Source organism: Carassius carassius, chromosome 20 (genome assembly GCF_963082965.1).
Source record: "Carassius carassius chromosome 20, fCarCar2.1, whole genome shotgun sequence".
NCBI classification, from domain to species: domain Eukaryota; kingdom Metazoa; phylum Chordata; class Actinopteri; order Cypriniformes; family Cyprinidae; genus Carassius; species Carassius carassius.
Genome location: NC_081774.1, coordinates 31,717,826 through 31,734,728, shown reverse-complemented (window position 1 = coordinate 31,734,728; position 16,903 = coordinate 31,717,826). Strand labels below are relative to the sequence as shown.

The following is a 16,903-nucleotide window of genomic DNA, read 5'->3' as shown; positions in this document are numbered from 1 at the left end:
TTCACAGCTTGCTTCTGCAGAAGAAGCTTCATAAGTTTGAGTTGGCCAGTTTAGCCAATCTGTGTCCGGAGGCAGCAGAGGAGGCCAAAGCACTCATCCCCAGGTCAGGCACGCTTCTTTCCTTCACACACACACACACACACACACACAGAAACAATCTCACAGGTGGAAATACATTCGTGTAACCATCAGTCTGAAACTAGACTCATTTAACTCTTTACTGTGATGTTAAAAGCTTATCTGCTGTTTAACTAGAGGAGTGTTTTCTTCAGAGAACACATTCGATACATTTGGGTTGATGTTTTATGAGACTGTTGAACTGAAAATGAGCTGTTTGTTTGCATTATTTGTTTATTGTATTGTTTTTTTATAATTCTTTATTAGTTTGGAAGGCCGGTTTGAGGACGAGGAGTTACAGCAAATCCTGGACGACATTCAGACCAAACGTAGCTTCCAGTACTGAACCTGCATCCTTCACTCACTCAAGATGATATACTGCTGTCATTGTTCCCTTCTGTCCTTGTTTAATGTGCTGTTGTTCTGAAAAATAAAGTGTTTTTGATCAAATTGACTGTCTCAGTGTCATGCAGCTGCAGTCAGTAATATTATACATAATAGAAATGCAAATCGAATAAAAGAAATTAAAAATTTAAATTATATTTGAGAACACTATACACCTTTGTGTATTTAATTGTATTACAAAAACCTCACAGAACAGGTTCCTGGAGCACATCAGTCACAAAAGCAGCAGACATACAGGTGCTGGTCATATAATTAGAATATCATCAAAAAGTTGATTTATTTCACTGATCCCATTCAAAAAGTGAAACTTGTATATTATATTCATTCATTACACACAGACTGATATATTTCAAATGTTTATTTCTTTTAATTTTGATATTTATAACCGACAACTAAGGAAAATTCCAAATTCATTTTTATACTTTTCATTTGGCCAGAATTTCTAAAAACCCTTTCTTTGTATTGGTCTTAAGTAATATACTAATTTTCTGAGATACAGAACTTGGGATTTTCCTTCGTTGTCAGTTATACTCATCAAAATTAAAAGAAATATCAGTCTGTGTGTAATGAATGAATATAATATACACATTTTGAAATGGAATTAATGAAATAAATAATCTTTTTGATGATATTCTAATTAGATGACCAGCACCTGTAGTGTGAAAAAAATGTAGGATCGTTCTACTGAATTTGTTCAACTTTAGTCCCACAGTGAAAGAATAAATAGGATATTAATTCAGATATTGACTGTTTCATGAGAATTTTATGATCCAAACACAAAGCATTAACTGAAATCTAATTTTACATTTTTAAATTACAATAAAAAAAAAAAACTATTAAAAATGTTCCTTCTTTCTTTTTCAAAATCACTTGTTTCTTCTGGGGGGAATGGGTCTGAAAACAATCTTCACAGATAAAGTCAGTATAATGTTTTATATAATTAGTTTTTGTATTCTAGTATTTCTAAAGTCTCTTTCTACAGTGTTTATAAATAGGATTAATTATTAAGTATTAGGTTTAAATAAGCTATGAATGTAATATTAAACTAAATGAATGGAGAGCGTTATCTTGTGCAGCTAACACTGATGTTGACAACGTCCCAATCTCCCAATCACATAGGCTACATTGAAAGAAAGAAATATACAATTTACTTTCAAAGCAAAGGATTTTAGCTAAAGCTAATTATTATTATTATTATTATTATTTATTTTTTTATTGAAGTATATAAAAAAATTACAAATTTACAAAGCAAATTGGCAAACAACTTGCATTTAAAGACATCAGTTTTTAAGAGGGACTTAGACTTACACAGAATACAAAAAAATATAGTAATCTATAAATCATTCATATTAATAAATACAGTTTAAACAGGATAAAAAAGTAAAATAAATACTTTATATTTATCAAATCTAACAAGATTCCAGATTTTTTGTTTTATTTTTGACACATTTTTGAGTGTTGTCTAAAAAATTCCTAAATAATAGACGGTGTAGTTTTTACAGATTTACACTTGTGAATACAATTCTTAGCTAACAAAAGTAAAATCTTTTTTATTATTATTATTATTTGTTTTTAATTTTTGCCACCTTCTTCATAGTTTCCAGGAATTGTGTTTTGTGAACTTATTGGTGTGTGCTAGTTTCCAATATCGCAAAACTTATTTATACAGATTTAAGTCACATTTAAGTAAAAATCCAGTCAATGCCACCACATTTCTTTAATAATGATGCTGGAATTTTTAAACCAAAAGCTCTCAAAATTGTATAAAAATGCTTGCAACAATTTCAACTCCGCCACGCCATTCATCTGTTCATAAACACTCATGTTTGAACCACCGACGTCACTGCTTTCCGAGGCGACGTGACGTGCACGTGTTATTGCCGCGCCGCTGCGCATGCGCGCTGTGTTCGGCCCGGTGCGCGTGAATGATGGCGGCGTATGTGCAAATACTGAAGAACGAGTTTCCACAGATCGACTCCGAACTCTTCGATTATATCACTGGTAACGTTACTGTACATATCTGCGACATTAATATCTCTGTATTACACCTTAAACGCGCTGTTATTGTCAGGAGTTCATACATTAGATGAGAAAGAGCTGCTGATGTGTTGATCATGCTAACAGACGAATCTGAGGACATTATCCTCGAAATAATTTAAGAAACAGACTCCGGAGTTAAAAATTAAATCAAGGCATAATTTCACAACGTGTTCATATCCGATAAATAAAGCAGCTGTAGTGAAGTTTGAGTGACACGGTTTCACAGATATGATTTACCGTCTCCTCATTAATATATAATACAATATCAATGTAACCGTATGTGCCTGACGTGTTATTTAACGAGCATTAAGAGAACCCATCAGTTCTAGGTAGATCACGTGATCGATAATATAAACGATGTCATTCAGAAAGACGAAATATAGAAATATCATTAAAAGTAATGAAATGCAAAGATCAACTTAAATGACTGCATGCTTGTGAATAACAGATTATGCCTTCATTTACTTTCTCCAAAATATTTTTTATGCAGATACACGTGTAAATATAAATTGTTCTTATTAATTTCAGTGTAAATAGGCCTTATTAATGAAGTATGCAGTTTTAACCCCTGCTTTATTTGTTCAAATGGAAGATAGATCTGGATTGTTATTCACAGCAAGTAAACTGAAAACGTCATTAATTTATGAGCACAATATGAAACAGTGGCATGCATGAATTAGTGCTATTTAAATTTTTCTTTATAGCACCATGACATGCATTAAAAACATATTTGGTGCACCAGTGTGACTTAAAGTGAAATCAGTATGGCACTTTGGGAGGATACTGGTATTCTGGTGACACTTGCTCCTCTGTAATTCAGTTTTTAATATTTATATCCATGTTTATTAAAAAGGGTTAATTGTACTATCAATTTTATAGTATTTATTTGTTTAAAAAATGCATGCATTTATATTTAATGGCCAGGGTGGGTAAATTAAACCAAATGAAAACCAAATCATATTTTTTTACAGTATGTAACACTCATATAACACTAAAAATAAGTTGTTTAATTGTCTATATCTGCCTGCTGTTAAAGATGTGAAGTACTCTAGAAGTGTAATGTGTCTGGAGTAAATCCTGTTGTTTGCTGAGGGTGTGTGTGTGTGTGTGTGTGTGTGTGTGATCCTGCAGGCGTGTTGGACAGCGGCGGCTCAGATTTCGAGGATGGAGAGGAAGTGTTTGATGCCATCGGCGATGTTCTGCAAGACGTCGGAGACAAGAATGAAGACGACATCCGGAAAATCTGCTTCCAGATGTTCAACACACTCCAGCTGTAAGAGATCCAGCACAGAGCTGGGGTTTATGATGTTAATGTTCTGTCTAGAAACAGAGAGGATGTTGATGAGTGTCCGATGAGATGATGATGTTTACGTACTGGAGCCATCTGCCATCTCATGCTTGCATGACGCTTGTAGAAATGTATGGCAGGCCACAGAAACAGAAATGAACCTTCATCCGCTCCAGATAACAGTTTTTAAATAATTGTAACACCTTTCAGATGACTTTTGTTACGTTTCAGTAATCTATAATTTTAGTTACCATTCCATTTTAAGAACACATTTCTTATATTTTAGTTTAATTTGAGAAATTCTAGTTAGGAAAGCAGTTTATGAACAAACAGAGCTTTAGATGAGAAAGTTTAGATGTATATCTGAAGTAAGCAGGACCTTTGAGGAAATGTCTGCGCTGACCCAAGAATCACAATCATGAGAAACAACACATAAGAACTTTAAAAAAATTCCACATATTGCACAATATTTTGTTAACGGATGTGTTTGTAGTGGTTAAACCGAGCGGCAACCTCCCGCTCTCTCATGAAGCCAACAAGGAAGTGACTAAAACTGTAATTCATCGACCGGCTGCAGGAGAGAGTCAATCCCACAGACTCTTCATGTTAAAACGCCCAACTTTACAGCAGAAAAAACATGTTTACAGCCTGGTGCTAATAAAGAGTTTGGTCTAACAACTGTAAGGAGGGTGAATTTTTTATATAACTTATCCATTTAAATGATATTAAGACTTAAAGTTCTGCATAGTTAAGGGCGTGGCCACTTGAGTGACAGGTGGTTTGCCGTCGTGCTAGGTGGGCGTGGCTTCAGCAAATAGCTCCCGCCTTTTTGCCCATTTTCGATTGTCCGGGAGAGTCGCGCGGTGACGCCAAGATGGAGATGGCCCGCTCTGCACACTGTAAGCTTCAAAAACGCACTTCAGGAGTCTATGGGTGACGTCATGGACACTACATCCATGTTTTTATGGGTTAAACTCAATACAACAACAGCACTGTGCTGCCATCTAGTGAATAATACATCAGGTCAGAATCATGTTATGACAGTAATGGCCAGTAGATGGCTGAAGTCTTCTAGATTTTATCCTCAGAAGTTACACATTTGAATGTTTAGGTAGCTTTTGTCTAAGTGTTTATATTTGTAGTAGTGCTTCTAGTCCTATTCTCCCATTCAGTTCCCTCTCTCGGTCTGTGTAAGAGCGTTTGTGAATGATCATGTGTTGTTCTCAGCACTAGATGTGACTCTGGACAGCAGCAGGTGCTACTGGAGGCTCCCGTGCAGTTATCACAGGTGTCTGCTGACGCAGGTGAGACCACGGATAATGTCTTCATCTTATTATACGTCATTAGAGGCTTTTAGTGATGATGCATAACAGCTAGTTGGCATAAATCATACAAGAAATTGATTCAGGTTTTGGCAGAAATACACCACCGTTTCTCTGAGCATCTGAAGGAAGCTTCAGTGTAAATGCCTGATGATCTCTTTCAGGATCAACTGCTAACGATGTTCATGGGATCTGGATGCTGAAGAGGAATCCCAATACAGTGAGATCTTCCTGTCTTCCCCTCTTGATTGCTGCGTCCAGTACCTTTATCTTTATTAACGTCTCCCGTTTTGTTAGACTGTGGATGCCAAGAAACTAGAGAAAGCTGAAGCCAAACTGAAAGCCAAGCATGAGCGCAGAAACGAGAAAGACTCGCAGAAATCCTCACCGTCTCCACTGTGAGTCCTGCTGGAACGACTACGAGCTGTTTTTGTTCTCGTCCTGATCTTGATCTACTGATCTTGAGTTTGTGGAGGTCGGTGGATGGCTGATGGGTCGTGTCTTTGTGTCTGGATGTGTTTTGAAGGGTCCTGGAGGAGGCCTCAGCCAGTCAGGCGAGCAGTAAGAAAGAAAACCGCGTCGATTCGTCTGGGAAGAATCGAAGTTACGACATCCGCATCGAGAATTTCGACGTGTCTTTTGGGGAGAGGTGAGAAATCACTGATGATCGTCAGAAACACTGGCTACTAAACTAAACAACACACAAATGATTCAGTCAGGAGATACCAATCTTGTGAAAATGTCTGGGGACTGAATGAGTTACATTAGAAACAAAACCGACTTCAGAAATGTAAAAAAGACTACATGCTGATTTTTCAGACAATGTGAACCTGAAGTACACACAACTTGCTTTGTTTTGAGACACACAGCAGTAAAAGTAATGAGAGCTTAACATTAAGTGATTTAGTAACTGATTCAGTGAGTTCATTCACCAGACTGATTCAGAGGATATTTAAATACAGGCTACATTTCTTGCAAACCATAAGCATCATGCAATTAGAATAATTAATGAACGAATATTGGTTTTGCTGATTTTATTCTTTGACAAGAACATGCATGACCCTGGAGGACAAAAACACTCTTAAGTCTCTGTGGTATGTGTGTAGTAATTGCTAACAATACATTGTATGAGTCAAAATTACCCATTCTTCTGTTATGCCAAAAATCATTAGGATATTAAGTAAAGATATTTAGTAAATGTCCTACCGTAAATATATCAAAACTTCATTTTTGATCAGTAATATGCATTGCTCAAACTTCACTTGGACAACTTTAAAGATGATTTTCTCAATATTTAGATTGTTTTGCTCCCTCAGATTCCAGATTTTCAAATAGTTGCATCTCAGACAAATATTGTCCTCCGAACAAACCAGACATCAATGGAGAGATGATTTATTCAGCTTCAGATGATGCAGAAATCTCAGTTTTTAAAAAACGTACACTTAAGACTGGTTTTGTGCTCCAGGGTCACACGTGTGAATATCTTGATGAAGCAGAAGTGTGTTCGGAGCATGTGTCTGTGTGTTCACAGGTGCCTGCTGCAGGGTGCAGAGCTGTGTCTGGCCAGCGGGAGGCGCTACGGTCTCATCGGCCGGAACGGGCTCGGGAAGACCACTCTGTTGAAGATGCTGGCGAGCCGCAGCCTGCGAGTCCCTCTGCACATCTCTATTCTGCACGTGGAGCAGGAAGTGGCTGGAGACGACACCGTGGCTCTGCAGAGCGTCCTAGAGAGCGACACGGTTCGAGAGGAGCTGCTGAAGGAGGAGCGCACGCTCAACACACACATCGCCAATGGAACGTACGTCAAACACAACCGCTCGTCGTTTCTTTAATCTGCTTCACACAGAAATGAACATTTGCTGGAAATGCACTCGCCCTCAGACCGTCCAAGATGTAGAAGAGTTTGTGTCTTCATCAGGTTTGGAGAACTGTAGCACTGCATCAGTGTCTCATCAATGGATGCTCTGCAGTGAATGGGTGCCGTCAGAATGAGAGTCTGATAAAAACATCACAATAATCCACAGCACTCCAGTCCATCAGTGAACATCTGGAGAAGACAAAAGCTGAAACACATCCAGCATTAAGATGATTTTAACTCAAACACATCGAGTCTATAATCCATAATAACACTTCCTCCAGTGAAAAAGTGCATCTGCTGTTGTCTCTCGCATATTTGTTTAAACGCTGCTTGATCTGTGCAGATTTCTCTCCTGATTCAGACCAGAACACCTTTTCACTGGAGAAAGTTCTATGCATTCATATTTTAGCTCATATATTTAGATTTGATGGATTCATACAAGCGTTTGTCTTCTCCGGATGTGAACTGATGGACTGGAGCGGTGTGTTTCATTGTGATGCTTTTATCAGCTGTTTGGACTCTCATTTTGACGGCACCCATTCACTGCAGAGCATCCCAAGTGATCGAATGACACATTTCTCAAGCCAATTATGTAATTTTGTCACTGGTGCACCCGTTTTGGTATATAAAGAGCAAACCGGTGTTAATTTGAATCACTCGATCATTTCATCATCAACAAAGTAATATTGGAGCTTACAGAACAGAGCTCATGCAAAGAAACAGAAATAAACCAGATTAAAAGAACAAACACATTGTGGTTGTCATTGCATCTACTCCTGTCTCTGTCTTTAATCTTTCAGTGCAGATGGATTAGAAAGTGTTCGTCTTTCGGAGATTTATGCTAAACTGGAAGAGATCGAAGCGGATAAAGCGCCGGCCAGGTGAGCAGAAAATAATCTGTGTGTATTATCAGATAAAACAGAATTACTTTGCATTCTTCAGACAGGTGTAAGAATGTTACACATCTTTCTTCAATAGTTTTATATTGTTATTTAGTGTTTGAAGTTAAGCAGTGTAAGCATAGATCATACAATATTCATTACTGATTTGTTTCCCACTCTTCAGAGCATCTGTGATTCTTGCTGGTTTAGGCTTTTCAGCCGTAATGCAACAGCAAACAACCAAGTGAGTGCGTAGCCATGCAGTAATAATCACTTATAAGCCTCTTCTCCACGTCTCTGCAGAAAATAGAAACATTAGAAATGAAAACTGTCTGATTTCTACACACCTGCAGTGGTTAATGATGTGTGTGTGTTTATTGTAGGGAGTTTTCTGGAGGCTGGAGGATGAGATTAGCTTTAGCAAGAGCCCTGTTTGCACGGTAAGTTTATTATTCATTATTAACAACGTTGATTAAATAATAGTGCGCTTTTATTGCAAATTAGATTACTATTATCACAATTTTATTTTAATCATTTAAATGAAAGCTAGCTTTCTTAACTAATCAGTAAATTTAAGTATTTTTTCTATTTTGTGATTTGTTTTTTACAGGCCTGATCTGCTGCTACTCGATGGTGAGGAAAATGTACACACTATGGTTCGGAATATTAAATATTGATAGAGTTACATCACTGCTTTTCTGTTCAGAGCCCACAAACATGTTGGACGTACGAGCCATTCTGTGGCTGGAAAACTATTTACAAGTAAGTGTTTTTCAGACAGACAGAGTCTGCTTTAATGGCTGGAGCAGTGGCATTAACTGGTTCTACAGGAACGGCGTGTCTCAAGGGCCACAGCCTCATTAATGTGGAAGACGTAATGTAAGTGTTCTTTGTGTAGACGTGGCAGTCCACCATCCTCGTGGTGTCTCACGATCGTAACTTCTTGAACGCGGTGGTGACGGACATCATACACCTGCACTCGCAGCGGCTGGAGAGCTACCGCGGGGACTACGAGAACTTCATCAAGACGAAAGAAGACCGACTGAAGAACCAGCAGAGAGAATATGAAGCTCAGTTACAGTACAGAGAACATATACAGGTACCAGAGCACATCCACAGAACTGATGGAGAACTCCTGCCTTTACCGGACCATAGTGCTGAAGGAGGAGAAAACAAGTTACATTTGTGTCCCTTACAAGTCCTTACAATACTTTCATGTTTATTATCGTCCTCCTGTCGTTATAAAGCTGTATGGATTCACTACTGTGCAACTAGGGCTGCACTATTAATAGAAAATAAACCAAAATCACAATTTGGCTCGGTGCTTTTCAGAAATCGCAAAAGCTGTGATTTAATTACTCAAATATATGTGCTGCGTGTCTCAGAGTGAAGCGCGGCAATGTGTTCATTCACACATGGTTTACAGTCAATATAAGACTCTTATTTTACTATTTATTGATTTTTTTAAACTTCTTATTTAACTTTTTTTTTTTTTGATAATCAATTATTAAGAATTATATAACCATATTGTTTAAAAATCATAAAAACTAAAATGACCGTGAAGCATATTTTATTATATTGTTCCGTTTTTAATGTAAATAGTCCAGGTTTTATTCAGAGGTGTGTGTTAACGGATTTATTTAAAGATCTATCACCTGAATATATTCAAGAATTTTTTTATTTTGGCCACTGTAGATCTAAAATGTCTTTAATAACTTTTTGTTGATTGCATATGTTGTGTAATTTATTCTGAGATACAATGGTAATGGCCTTGATGCTGGCATGGCGTTAAAAAGTGAATAAATAAAGAAAATATAAAATCACAAAATTGAGCAGATGTTGCAGCCCTACAAATGCAAAACAAAGAAATCCTGACCTTTTTTTTTTTTTTTTTTTTTTTATCACAGTTATGATACATTATTGGACAATTGCAGTTAATTTTATATTTTATTTTTCCTCCTAATCTTGCAGCCCTAGCTGCAACATAACATTTCAAAAGAAGGAAAGTTGCCGTGTCTAAATAATTCCTGAATGCATTATACATGTCTGCTTGTATCAATAATATTGTTAGCATTCTTTGATCAAAATGGGTTTTTATTGACTGATGATGATTAACCAGAATTGAAAAAGTACTTATTTCTTAATATACAAACATTTTTTATATATATATATATATTAATTGAAAAGCGTCCAGTTGAATCTTCTGTTAATGTTGTCTCTCAGGTGTTTATTGACCGGTTCAGATATAATGCCAACAGAGCCGCTCAAGTGCAGAGCAAACTCAAGCTGCTGGAGAAACTGTAAGTGTGACATCCCTGACACATGTTCATTATTGATCAAACACACTCGCTGTAGGCTCACCGTGTGTGTGTGTGTGTGTGTGTGTGTCTCTCACAGGCCTGAACTCAAGCCCTTAGTCAAGGAGTCTGAAGCCGTCTTACGGTGAGTTTCGCTGTATGTATTTGTGTAACCGACTCCTCTCAGAAGTGAAAGAGAGTTTTGTTCTGATCTCCCAACAGTTTCCCAGATAACTTTGAGAAGCTGTCTCCTCCGATCCTGCAGCTGGATGAGGTGGAGTTCGGCTACAATCCTGACCAGCGAATCTTCAACGGCCTCAGCGTCTCGGCTGATCTGGAGTCTCGCATTTGCATCGTATGTATTTTTATACATTTTGTACATATGTATAAAAATGTATTTAGTCACCTTTTGTAGTACACTTGAACCATCTTTCATACACTAGCACACAAGTGGTGACTAAATAAAGTTTTTTTTTTTAAATATAGAGATCGAATGTTAAAAGTGAGTTTTAGTTCATATATATTAATGGTGTCCAAAAACAGCAGAGTTGAGTACACTTAGAGGACCTTAAGAAGTGCTAAAGAATAATTTTTAGTATATCAAGTACAAAATTAGTTAGAATGTTAACCTGTGGAAGCTGGAAATGTTTACAATTATACTAAAAAAAGCTTTTACTGGGGAAAAAAAAGAAAAGGAAAAAAAAACTGGTAAAAAGAAAAAACTCTAAACTATCAGTCAGAAGTTGTGCAGGATATTGTGTGTGAAACAGGTTTACATTTACATTTATTCATTTAGCAGACGCTTTTATCTAAAGCGACTTACAGATGAGGACAGTGGAAGCAATCAAAAAGAGCAATGATATATAAGTGCTATAACAAGTCTGTTAGCTTAAACGCAGCACATGTAGCGAGGGCTTTTAAATAATATAATAAATAAAAAGAACACTGATAGAATATAAAAAGAATAGAGCAAGCTAGTGTTAGAGGTCTTTCTTTTTTTTTTTTAAAGAATAGAATTAGAATAGTTAGTGTTAAAGTTAGAGGGTCAAATAAAGATGGAAGAGAGGTTTTTTAAGCCGATTCTTGAAGATGGTTAAGGACTCAACTGCTCGGATTGAGTTGGGGAGGTCATTCCATCAGGAGGAACATTTAATTTAAAAGTCCGTAAAAGTGACTTTGTGCTTCTTTGGGATGGCACAATCAAGCGACGTTCACTTGCAGAACGCAAGCTTCTAGAGGGCACATAAGTTTGAAGTAACAAATTTAGGTAAATGGGTGCAGAGCCAGTGGTAGTTTTGTAGGCAAACATCAATGCCTTGAATTTTATACGAGCAGCTATTGGAAGTCAGTGCAAATTGATAAACAAAGGTGTGTTGTATATTCTTTTCGGCTGATTAAAAATTAATCTTGCTGCCACATTCTGAATTAATTCTAAAGGTTTGATAGAATTGGCTGGAAGACCTGCCAAGAGGGCAGTGCAATAGTCCAGCCTGGACAGAACAAGAGCTTGAACAAGAAGTTGTGCCGCATGCAGAGGCCCCATTGACTCCCTCTTCCAATGCATTGATGAAATTAATAGTTGGATGTGCCAGAACTTTCTTCAGTTAAACAAGGAAAAAACTGAAGTCATTGCATTTGGAAACAAAGATGAAGTTTTCAAGGTGAATGCATACCTTGACTCTAGGGGTCAAACAACTAAAAATCAAGTCAGGAATCTTGGTCTGATTCTGGAGACAGACCTTAGTTTCAGTAGTCATGTCAAAGCAGTAACTAAATCAGCATACTATCATCTAAAAAATATTTCAAGAATTAGATGTTTTGTTTCCAGTCAAGACTTGGAAAAACTGGTTCATGCCTTTATCACCAGTTTGAATTACCATTGTGTACGAAATGTGCTATATAAATAAACTTGCCTTGCCTAGCATGTTTCGAAAGAAAGGACCTGATCTTCTTGATGTTGAATAAAGCAAATCTGCAGGATCAGACAGTTTTAGCAATGTGGTCTGAGAAAGTCAGCTGATCATTGATCATAACTCCAAGGCTTCTAGCTGTTTTTGAAAGAGTTATGGTTGATGTGCCTAACTTGATGGTGAAATTGTGATGAAACGATGGGTTTGCTGGAACCACAAGCAGTTCTGTCTTGGCAAGGTTGAGTTGAAGGATCCAGGAAGAAATGTCTGTTAGACAAGCTGAGATGCGAATAGCTACCGTCGGATCATCAGGATGGAATGAGAGGAAGAGTTGAGTGTCATCAGCATAGCAGTGGTATGAAAAGCCATGTTTCTGAATGACAGAACCTAATGATGCCATGTAGACAGAGAAGAGAAGTGGTCCAAGAACTGAGCCCTGAGGCACCCCAGTAGTTAGATGTTGTGACTTGGACACCTCACCTCTCCAAGATACTTTGAAGGACCTATCTGATAGGTAAGACTCAAACCATTGAAGTGTGGTTCCTGAGATGCCTTTTGCCAGTAGGGTTGATAGGGGGATCTGGTGGTTAACCGTGTCAAAAGCAGCGGATAGATCAAGCAGGATAAGTACTGAAGATTTGGATTCTGCTCTTGCCAGTGTTAGGACTTCAACAACTGAGAGCAAGGCAGTCTCAGTTGAATGTCCACTTCTGAAGCCAGATTGGTTGCTGTCAAGCAGGTTGTTGTGTGTGAGAAAGGCAGAGACTTGGTTGAACACAGCTCGTTCAAGTGTTTTTGCAATGAAAGGAAGAAAGGAAACGTCAAAATTTCGATCATGTTTAACATTTATCCATGAAATCCATGTATCATATTTTGGTTACTTTTTTGTTTGTTTATTTTGGTTTTGTTGTGTTTTGTTTGGTTTTTGCTTTGTTTTATGTTGTTTTATTTTTGTTTTGGTTTGGTTTTCGAGAGCACTCATTCATTGGTTGTATGTATGTGTCTGTCTGTAGGTGGGTGAGAATGGAGCTGGTAAATCCACTGTACTGAAGCTGCTGATGGGAGAGCTGACGCCTGTCAATGGCACCAGATACGCCCACAGGTGAGCCTCACTCTGACGCTGACGACACTAGACCCTCTGTCTGTCTCTTACTTCTATGTCTTTGTCTTTTCAAACAGAAACTTGAAGATCGGTTATTTCAGTCAGCATCACGTGGATCAGCTGGATCTGAATGTCTGCTCAATAGAACTGCTGCTCAAAAGATTCCCTGGTAATTCCTCAAATTGGCACTTTATATCCTCATCAGAAATCATCAGGATTACATCGCTGACCCCTACAGAGACACTTCTGATAACTCAAGTCCTGTTCATTAATGAAGATATTAGTCACATCGTTCACAGCCACACACTGAGACAGTCTCTGTGATGATGACCGGTTATTCTAGGTCTTTGTTGCTCATGTCACATGCACTTGTATGTTCAGTTTCTCTAATATGACACATTATGGAAGTTAAATGCACGGCTGACGTATAGTATCTTTAAAATGTATGTATAGTAAACGGTATGTTTTCTGTTTGAATGAACGGTCTACTATTAGGGAAGCCATAGATGCTGACATAGCAATAAATATAAATAGCTACTTCTGCTAATCTGAAGTAGGTTCAGCTGAACACTGCTGTTTTCATGCGTCAGGTCACACAGAGGAGGAGTACCGTCATCAGCTGGGAGGGTATGGCATCACGGGGGAGCTGGCCACCCGGCCCGTCGCCAGTCTGTCAGGAGGACAGAAGAGTCGTGTGGCTTTCGCTCAGATGACCATGCCCTGGTAAAACACGCATTAACACACTCTCATGGGCACATGCTTTTGCTCCTGCTGCATCTAACTAGTTTTCTTATAGTATCATGCAACTATCATTTTTGTTCATTAATGTTGAATCTGTTTGATGCTTAATTGTTGCTATTTAAATTAATTATATTTTGTTTTGTGCATTTATAAATATGCGATATTATGCTATAACATAAGGTGTGTATATATGTATATGTATGTCAAATTCTTTTGTGTGTGTTTTAGTTTGTTAACCCTCATTTACACCCAGATTTTCACAGACTGACCTTCTGAAAGACACTCATTTGCATCTTCCAAACCTCATTTAATCATTCTGAGCCTCGTTTTGACAGATGTTAACGAATCTGACTTTCGATTATAGCCCCAACTTCTACATTCTGGACGAGCCGACGAATCATCTGGACATGGAGACGATTGAAGCCTTGGGAAAAGCCCTCAACAAGTTCAGAGTAAGAGCAGAATCTTCTCGTGTGTCGACATGTTTATTCAGTCTGTGGTGGAAAAAAATCGCATTAGCATTTAAAGAAAAAACACTTAGGCAAAACATGCTCAGGTTAAAGTGTCTGAATAATTTATCACATTTTCTGGTAGTCCACTATATGAAGAACTGTTTGGGTATAATATTTCATAGTTTACTTTGTGCTATCCTCTCTTACATAAATGAACTATAATGTCTTGCATCCACTAGTAAAAAAAAAAATCAAAAATGATACCTGGCTTCTGAATAGTTTTTGTTTTGACTGTAACTGGTAAACTGGTTCTCTGTCAGGGCGGTGTGGTTCTGGTGTCCCATGACGAGCGCCTGATCCGGATGGTTTGTAAGGAGCTCTGGGTTTGCGAGGCGGGGCGAGTTCACCGCGTGGATGGAGGCTTTGATGAGTACAAGGATATCTTGCAGGAACAGTTTCGTCGGGAGGGATACTTGTGATGGGGATGCACCAAAAGTGCCATCCGATGAGAGCGTCTGTAGTCCCATTCAACTTCAAGCTCCCTAAATAATGCGGCTCAGACACATGTTCATGTCCGGACGCTCCCCGAACTGTTGTGTAGATGACATGTATTAAAGATGATGTAAGAAAGGTGAAGCAGACATATGCACTAACAGATGTTATACTCCAAACCGCTTTTAAAAGATCACCAACATACGGTAATAAAAAGAAAAACTGTCCAACGTTTTTAATTTTGTGTCTGGTCTCTTTTATTAGTGCTGTCAAAATAAGCATTTTAATCTGCATTAATGCATTAATTTTTCCAGTTTAATGCAGGGCCAGGGTTTGTAACCCCAGTCACTCACTCTTCTATACTGAATGTATATATGACAACATTAACCCTTTAAGCCCCTCCCCTCATTTTTGAACATAGATGTGAAAGTGCACTATCCAAACCTAAATTTGTAATTATTCATGAACACTTTGGAAAACAGACCTGAAGGTGGATTTTTTTTTTATAATATAAAGATGACAATCTGCAGAATATTGCATAAGTGGAATCATTTCAAAATAAAGTCTCAGAATTTTAAAGAAGTTTAAATTTGCTGTAAATAAAATGCATTTATTTCTTATAAAATAAATATTTGACCAAATAATTTTGAATCTTAAATGAAAAAAAAAAAATCTAATTAAAGGCTTCTTTGTCTAAAGTTATGTTCCAAATTTGAAGTGGATATGAAAATAATTGAGGTTCCTGTAAGAGTTTAATTAAGGTCTTATACCACAAACAGCCACCGGGTGCCATCAGAGCTACATTGAATTTTTTTTAATGCATTTTTCTGTCACAAGTGTCTAAATATCTCCGTCAATAAAACAAAATAACCAACCAAATATGGTCTCTTGAGACCTTTCCGACAATATGTTGCCAATATTATGAAAAGTTGTGATTCTAAAAAACTGTAATACATTGTGTAATATGACACTGATTCAAGGGGAGGAGACCGCCAAAAGATTTTCAAGTACCATTTCTATGGTAACACATTGTCCGATTTCAAAATGGGTTTGGCCAGTGGCACTCAAGAGGTTAAACAGGACAATTTTAGATACGCACTTCACCTCAGCACCAGGTGCAAGTCAAATGATTGCAGAGATCGATGTGGAGGAACTTCAGCAGAACAACAGTAAACTGTGGTCAGATGAGATGTTGTCACTCAGGCCATAGATAAATAAAAGTGCATTTTCCTGTCCTGTCTGTGGTTATACTGGACTTGTAGCACGTGCTCTTCAATTGCACATTCATATACAGCAATGCATGCTGTAGTTTATCATTTCGTATTAAAGCACTAGTGAAGCTATGAGCATGTGTGTAAGATCCGCATCCGGTTTAGCAACTCTTAAAGTAATAGCAGCCTAATAACCCAGCTGCTGTGATGTCTGTTAATGAAAGAGCAAAAGAATAAAAAAATTACTACACGATCATAAGACTGAAGAACCAAGCTCTGCAAGACCAAGGAAAATTGTCTATGAAAATATATGAACAAATTGACTGACTGACTGACATCATGAAAATAAAGCGACACATGCATGGTTGTTCTCTAGAGCTGAGTCTGCTGGGTTTAACTGGTCAAGCTTTGACTGTGAACTGGATCGGACCGTTTCATCTTCAGAGCTCATCTCTGAGTTGTTGTCATAGCAACAGCTCTAAGCACAAACCTGCTTGAGAGGTGATTTACTTCACATAATCAGGATTAAATCATGGCTTTATAAACAGAGCTGAAGCACGAAGTCTGTCCCCCAGTCACTGCACCACTATAATGACTGGAGGGATAATAATTCAGCATTATAATCATTTTGATTAGTTTATCATAAAACTTTTTTGTTGTTTAAAATACAGTAGCAAATTAAAGCTGATTTTACCACTGTATTTTTGCCTCAAAAATGTGAGAGAGCGTGTATTAAAAGTAAAATTCTGTCTCGATTTTCTCATCCCATGATTGACAAAACACATGG

The 16,903-nt window shown here is 37.7% G+C and overlaps 2 protein-coding genes across 2 annotated transcripts in view; both read left to right on the top strand.

Moving 5' to 3' along the window:
• polr2d (RNA polymerase II subunit D) overlaps window positions 1-563 on the top strand; it is a 22,870-nt gene extending 22,307 nt beyond the window's left edge. The window contains exons 3-4 of the mRNA XM_059500995.1: window positions 8-103; window positions 385-563. Of these exons, the coding sequence (XP_059356978.1) occupies window positions 8-103; window positions 385-463 (175 nt within the window). The 3' untranslated portion in view covers window positions 464-563. The remainder of the gene's footprint in view (window positions 1-7; window positions 104-384) is intronic.
• A 1,813-nt stretch (window positions 564-2,376) lies between these two features.
• Window positions 2,377-15,144, top strand: abcf3 (ATP-binding cassette, sub-family F (GCN20), member 3). The gene is made up of 21 exons (XM_059502556.1): window positions 2,377-2,523; window positions 3,694-3,835; window positions 5,078-5,154; window positions 5,337-5,392; window positions 5,470-5,570; window positions 5,699-5,821; window positions 6,704-6,970; window positions 7,831-7,911; window positions 8,096-8,155; window positions 8,295-8,351; window positions 8,522-8,544; window positions 8,618-8,673; window positions 8,810-9,010; window positions 10,135-10,211; window positions 10,309-10,353; window positions 10,431-10,563; window positions 13,132-13,220; window positions 13,298-13,389; window positions 13,811-13,943; window positions 14,326-14,413; window positions 14,734-15,144. The coding sequence occupies exons 1-21, from the start codon at window positions 2,448-2,450 to the stop codon at window positions 14,890-14,892; spliced, it is 2,136 nt and encodes a 711-aa protein (XP_059358539.1). The 5' UTR covers window positions 2,377-2,447; the 3' UTR covers window positions 14,893-15,144.
• Window positions 15,145-16,903: the final 1,759 nt, after the last annotated feature.